Source organism: Balaenoptera musculus, chromosome 15 (genome assembly GCF_009873245.2).
Source record: "Balaenoptera musculus isolate JJ_BM4_2016_0621 chromosome 15, mBalMus1.pri.v3, whole genome shotgun sequence".
NCBI classification, from domain to species: domain Eukaryota; kingdom Metazoa; phylum Chordata; class Mammalia; order Artiodactyla; family Balaenopteridae; genus Balaenoptera; species Balaenoptera musculus.
This window is the reverse complement of record NC_045799.1, coordinates 87,566,664-87,573,011: the sequence shown is the minus strand read 5'-3', so window position 1 is coordinate 87,573,011 and position 6,348 is coordinate 87,566,664. Positions and strand designations below refer to the sequence as shown.

At 68.4% G+C, this 6,348-nt stretch overlaps 1 protein-coding gene across 6 annotated transcripts in view; it reads right to left on the bottom strand.

Moving 5' to 3' along the window:
* Nucleotides 1–2,285: 2,285 nt before the first annotated feature.
* Nucleotides 2,286–6,348, bottom strand: part of INTS1 (integrator complex subunit 1) — a 29,354-nt gene continuing 25,291 nt past the window's right edge. For 5 of the 6 annotated variants that reach the window (XM_036825400.1, XM_036825402.1, XM_036825404.1 and 2 more), the window contains exons 41-47: nt 5,757–5,884; nt 5,364–5,476; nt 4,497–4,610; nt 3,556–3,626; nt 3,093–3,184; nt 2,821–2,930; nt 2,286–2,642 (exon numbers count right to left, since the gene is read on the bottom strand). In XM_036825400.1, the coding sequence (XP_036681295.1) occupies nt 2,527–2,642; nt 2,821–2,930; nt 3,093–3,184; nt 3,556–3,626; nt 4,497–4,610; nt 5,364–5,476; nt 5,757–5,884 (744 nt within the window). In that variant the 3' untranslated portion in view covers nt 2,286–2,526. Of the gene's footprint in view, nt 2,643–2,820; nt 2,931–3,092; nt 3,185–3,515; nt 3,627–4,496; nt 4,611–5,363; nt 5,477–5,756; nt 5,885–6,348 lie in introns of those variants that run through there. The other variant, XR_005016428.1, reaches the window with a different exon arrangement.

The following is a 6,348-nucleotide window of genomic DNA, read 5'->3' as shown; positions in this document are numbered from 1 at the left end:
CAGTGGGCAGTGACGGGGGAGAGCGGCCCGTGCAAAGGCCCTGTGGCAGGAGGGAACGTGGCAAGCTTGGGCTTCACAGTGGACGTGGCTGGGTGCTGAGCTGAGGCAGAAGAGTTGGGATCCAGAAGGTTCTACCTGGCTGTGCTCCTGTACCTTGGACCTCCCCGCTCAGCACCCAAGCCCCATTGCGCTCTGCGGGGCACGGGCTCTGGGTTCAGGCCCACACAGGGAGCTGGCACTCCAGCTCCCCACTCACGCTGTGTTGACAGGAGTAGGTCAGGTGGCCTTGACCCCAAGGGGGCTCACCCGGCCTCCAAAAGCCCACACTCACCCCACACACATGCACACCCACGCCCCTGCCCGCCATCCACTGGGCCCCCTGGGCCCCTTCTCCCCGAGGCCCTGGGCTGGGCGCACCTGTGTAAAATGGAGCTGGCTGGATGGTGTTCATGGCAACGGGGACCATCCAAGGAGTGCTGCCCTGCACGCCCGCTCTGCCGGCACCCTCCACGCACCGCCGCCCATTCCCATGGGCCGTCCCCAAGGGTCCCGCTGCCCCCCACTTGCCAGGCAATGCTGCAGCGCCCAGGCTGGCAAGCACGGGTTCCGTGGGTACCGCCCGTGCACCAGCCACCTGCCCGCAGCCCCGCCAGGATGTCTGCCTTTGCCCGCAGAAAGGTGAAGGTGGAGGGTAGTCAGAATCCTGGCTCCCCCAGAGCCAGGCCGCGTCCCACCCTCAGGCTCCCCCAGGCCTCGGCCCTGACATTGGTGGGACTGGGCAGGAAGGTGGTCCAAGGGCTCCCCCAGAGCCTGCCTCTGCCTGCTGGGCCCTCACACAGCCCAGTGTCATGGGTGAACTGCCCCAGCCCCCATCCTCCCAAACCCCAGGGGGCCTGTGCTCCCCTGGCTCTGGGTGAGGCGGTGGCACTTTGGGGCATGCAGGTGTCCCAACAGCTGTCACCCAAGCCCAGATGGGCAGGGCCGTGGCATCCTGCAAGTGGCACGGCACTTCCTGGCAGGGCACCCAGGGCAGGAGGCAGGAGGGGGCCCTTCAGCTCCATGTCCCTATCTGCAGGGACTGCAGTGGGGCAGGAGCTGCCAGGAGTGGCCAAAGGCCAGTTCCACGTGCCCCTGAGCAAGAGCCACACAACGGGGGCCAAGAAACAAGCCAGACGGGACGGGGGGTCCTGGGGCTCCACCAAGGACCGGGCAGGATCTGGACACTGACGGGCTGTCGTACGGGCAGCGGCGTGCTGGCTGACCCGTCAGGGGCTCAGGGGCGAAGGGAGGCTGGTGAGAAGCAAGCACGGGGAGAAGGGAGGCTGGCAAGGCCGTGGCTGGCCAGGGGCCTGTGGGGCTAGGGGCACAGCCCTGTCCCTGGTGGGCACGGAAGCAGTGACTGCCCCCCACCCCACGAGGGTCTGTCCAGCCTCAAGCAGGCCGGACTGAAGAGCCTGGGTCTGTCTTTAGCCTCAGCGCCCCCTGGTGGCCCCAGCTGAGCAGGAGCCGGGCAGACGGGGACCCTTTTGGGGGGGGTGGGCACCAGAACCTAGGGGCCATCAGGGAGACTGGGGCTCTGTCAAGTGCTGGGCGCTCACGGGAGCAATGGGAGGGAGGAGTGGGACGCCATCTGCGTCGAGCCTGGATGGGGTTGGGACGGCATTGCCCTCAGATGAGGACACTGGCCTGGAGAAGCCAGTGCCGCCTGGGGGGACCCCGGGGCCCTCACTAGAGGGAGCACTGCCCCCTGCCCTCAGAGTCCCAGGGCCAAGTTCTCGGGCAGAGCCCCGCCCCCGTCCCCTGCCCCAGCACCGCAGCTCCACGGGGAATGCGCCCCTCAGTGGCTGCACTGTGCCAGCCCTCACCCCGCGGCCAGCACGCGGAGGCTTCCTGGAGCGATGCCCGAAGCTGAGGGTCTCGGGGAACTGAGGTCCTTTTTGGGGTGGGAGAGAAGACTGCTCTGCCGACCCCCAGCGAGCCCCGCTCCCTCCAGGAGCTGACGAGGCCGAGCCCGTGGGCAGAGAGCTCAGGGGCAGGGGGCGCCTGGGCACTGTCAGCTCTCCCCCAACCCCGATGCTGCCTGAAAGCGGGGAGCTGGGTGGAGGGCAGGGAGGAAGGGCCGAGACTGTGCCCAGCAGGCAGGCGCCCTCCTGTCTCCAGACGGACACCGCCACGTGCCCACCAGGAGCAGGCAGGCTGGCCGGGCCCCGGGGGCAGGGCTCCAAGCTCCCAGGTCCCACTCACTCCTGGGGTCTCCAAGGAGGCAAACCACACAGGCAGCAGTATCGGGGAGTTCAAAACATTTCATTTGAACCCAGCCCCTTGCCTCGACTGTCTAGGAGGTCAGCATCCCTCCCAGCTGGGCCGTGCCCCTGCCACTCCGCAGGCGGGACAGCCTCCGGGGCAGACGGCCCCCCCACTGCTGGCCAGGGGCGGCTGGGCGTCGGCTGAGTGCTGGCCCTGCCTGCCTTGGCGCTCCCGGAGACCACCAGGGGACCAGGCGTGCAGTCGGGCTGCGGCCCGGGCTCACATCACAGCCTCCATGTGCAGGATCCTCAGGGCCTCGGAGACCTGGGCGCTGGTGTCCATCTGGCCGTACATGCCCACCAGGAAGGCCCGGTGCAGCAGGGCGGCTGCATGCTCTGGGGACAGACGAAGACCCTGTCAGGATGCGCTGCCCTGACATCCTGGCCGCGGGGGCCAGGTCATCAGGCAGCTCTCAGAAGTGGAGCCTCTGGTCTTTCCCCGAGAGCCCGGGTCCGGGTACCGAGGCCTCCAGGGGCACCAGGGCCTGGGCGGGTGGGGTCGGGGCAGACTCACCCTGGCAGAGGAGGGTGTACTCCGGCAGGTTCCGGAGGGCCGTCTGCGCCACTTCAAAGTCCCGGCTGCCCAGGCAGTACATGAACGTGGGCAGGAAGTCGGCTGCGATGCTGAAAGAGCCACGTGCTCAGGTTGGCACCTCCCCCCGTGCCAAGACGGCCAAGGCCCCGACGCCTCCCCAGAGCCCCGTGCCAGGTCCCACCGGACAGGAGCAGCGGGAGGCCTGGCCCAGGGCACCGGGCGGCCCGCGGTGGCAGGTGACGCCGGCTCACCTGGGGTTGCTCTGGATGGAGCGCAGGGCCAGGCTGAAGGCCAGGCCGCGGCAGGACTCCTCAGCTGAGCTCATCAGCCGCTGCAGACTGGTCTGCGGGGGCGGGGCGGTGTCAGCAGGGCCACCCTCCCATGCAGGGGACCCCACTCCCTAAGCCCCCAGCCCCCTCAACACCCCCGTCGCTGGGCCCTGGGACCTCAGGCCCCATGAAGCACACAGGAGCTCCAGCACAGAGTGGAGGAGCGGCCGCCTCAGTTCTGGGCGGGACTGTGGGCATCTGGGGCGAGGCCGGGGTCTGACGTGGCGCCCGCCCCCGAAGCCCAGCCGCTGAGGGCTGAGCGGGGGGCACAGCAGGAAGGAGGGTGGGGGCGGCGTCCCTGTCCAGGGCCCAGCGTGGTTTTGCCCTCCTGCCCCAGCCTCTGACATGTGTCCCAGTTCCTCCGGGCACGTGGCAGCTCCCGCACCGAGAAGAAGCCCAGGATCTCGGGTCTCCGCCGGGACATCTCGTCCAGGTCGCTCAGAACCTCCAACAGATCTAAAATGGGTAGAAAGCGTGCTGTGAGGGCCAGGCTGCAGCTGCTGGGCTCGGGGGCGAACCTGTCCCCCACGCAGCCCAGAGGCAGGAGGGGTGGAGTCCCGGGGCCAGAGCCCGCTGCCCCACAGCGCACCTGCCGGGCAGGGACCCTGGCCCGGCCTCAGCACAGGCTCTGGCGGAGGAACCTGGGTCTACAGGTGCAGCACGGCTGCGCACAACATCAGCGCCAGTGCCTCCTGGAGCTCCCATAGCACCCCTAGTGCTTGCTCAGGCCAGGGGGCCCCCAGCCCCTTGGGACGGAAAGCACTGGGGGTGCCGCTGCCTTCCCAACTACCGAGCCAGTGACCCCAAAGCGGAGGTGCTGGTCGACCAGGCTTTCAGAGGTTTCTGAGGGGCCCAGGGACCTGCATCTGCACCACGCTCCCCAGATGTCTGCCCTGGCTGCCCCGAGGCCCCACTGCGGAAACATGGCCCTGCCCCTCCCCGCAGGTGGCCACCCAGGCCCTCGGCTCCCCCGTAGGGCACCAGGGGCTGTCGGCCAGCTCCCCGCCAGGCCCCTCTTCCTCAGTACCCACGGGGACTCCAGGGGGCTCCCCAGTGCCACTGGCCAGCAGAGGAGCCGCCCCCAGTCTCCAGCCCCGCTTCTCCCCCCGACCCCCCCTCTACCCACCCCTATTCCCACTCTGAGGAAAGAGCCCAGCCCCTCCCGGGACCTGGCAGGGGCCCTGCTGTCTTCTGGATGCCCCACCCAGGAGAAGCCTGGACGGCCAAGGGCCGCTGTGGGACCCAGGATGCCGGAGGGACAGAAAGGGAGGCCACCACCCACCGCGGGGCCGACTGGGCCTGGGGGAGTCAAACCCCCAAACTTACCCTCGACCGTCTGGCCTCGGGAAAGCCTCTTCACATAGGGGGCCATTTCAGCTGCAGTCAGAGGGGTGAAGAGGGAGATGCTGACCAGAGGCAGGGGGCCAGCCGAGCTCTCGTCTGCAAGACAGGAGGCCAGCGCTGTCAGGTGGAGACGTGGACGGCCCGCCCCAGGCCACTGTCCAGAGGGCCTGAGAGCCCCGGAAACACTCGACACCGAGGCCGCAGGATCCATGTGCGTAAGCGAGGGGCAGCCTTGCTGAGCAGCGCCCGGAATCACACCAGACCCCCAAAGATGCGGCCCCTGCCCTGGGCTGAGCACGGTGCCTGGTACACAACAGGCGCCCAATAGATGCGCTGAAACGATGAACCTGCTGGGAGCTGCCTGGGAGACGCGGCACTTCTCTCTCCAGCCTCTCACCCACCACACTGTGCACGTGGCCTTCCCTGCTGCCCCCGGCACACAGCAGGTGCTCAATAAATGCGCCTGCGTGCAGAGCACTGTGCTAGGCGCGTCCGTGGACGGCCGAGAGTCACACTCAACACCAGCGACTTGGCAAAACCAGGGCAGAATGGCCGTGAAGGGCCAGCATCGGACCTGGGCCCCGGGGCACTCGGCCCGTTCACAAATCCACCGCGTGCCCGCTAGACACAATGCTGCAGGTGCCGGGTCGCCCCACTGTAGGGGCCACAGGATGGAGACGGGGACGAGGACAGAGAACAGAGGGACCTGGTTGGCCCCACAGAGGGCAGGTGCTGTAGGTCACGCTGGCCACAACACGACTCGGTGCTTTGCGCGTGTCACGGACCCGGGGCCAACGATGCCCGAGGGACGCCCAGGGCAGTCCAGCCTGCAGCCCCGGCCCCACTCACCCTCGCCCTCCTCGTCCAGGCCTCGGTCGGCCCTGCCGTCCCTGCTGGGAAGGCTCAGCCCCGCCAGCAACGACTTGAGCATCACCAGGTCACTGCTGTCGAAGGATAGGTCACTGGGGGAGCAAGGTTCTCCGTGAGGACCATGCCACAGGTGGGAGGCAAGCAGGGCCCCGTGGGCAGGGGCTCAAGAGGTGCCCCGGGGGCCGAGGGAGGAGGACGCCAGCTCAGCATGGCCCCGGCGCAGACCCAGCATCTACAGCCCTGCCGCCCCGGGCCCCGGCGCCGTGGGCAGTGTCCATCCCCGCCACCACGCCCCTTGGGAGCTCCCAGCCCTGAGCGCCACCACGACGGGACCCCGGCCGGAGAGGAGCCGTGCCAGACGCGCACACTCACTGGAGCGCGTCAGAGTGTTTCTGCAGGAAGGCGACGGCGGCCGGGGCGTTGCAGGTGATATACTTGTGGGTGAACTGCACGAACTTGCTGATGAAGGGGGCCAGGTGGCGGGAGGACTTCCTGTAGTTCTGCAAAGGGAAGCGCAAGGGGGGGAGCATTCAGGGCCTGAAACATCCCGTCTTGCCCGCATCGTTCCCCCTGGGGCCTCACAGTAGAGAGCCTGGACACCACCAACACGCTGCCCTCTGCCGGGCAGCATGTTAAGGTCCCTGAGGGTCAGGAGTGACCTTGTCCCTCATGAACCCTGAGGAGCGTGGGGTCTCCCCAGGCATGTGAGCAGCTGGGGGCCTCCCCTGGGTGAAGCTATCAGGCAGGCAGGTGGCCTGGCCCTGCCCCTGATGCAGCCAAGGGGCTGTGCCCTCACCCAGCCGCCTCAGGTGGACAAGGGGACGGACCCTCGGTCCTGGTCAGAAAGAGCGGGGCTGCCAGAGTCGTGGGAGCAGGAGGGGGACGGGCCGAATGGGGAGAGAATTCAGAATGGTGGGAGGAGCAGGCAGGGCGAGCAGGGTCACCGGCTGAGAAGGGCGCAGGG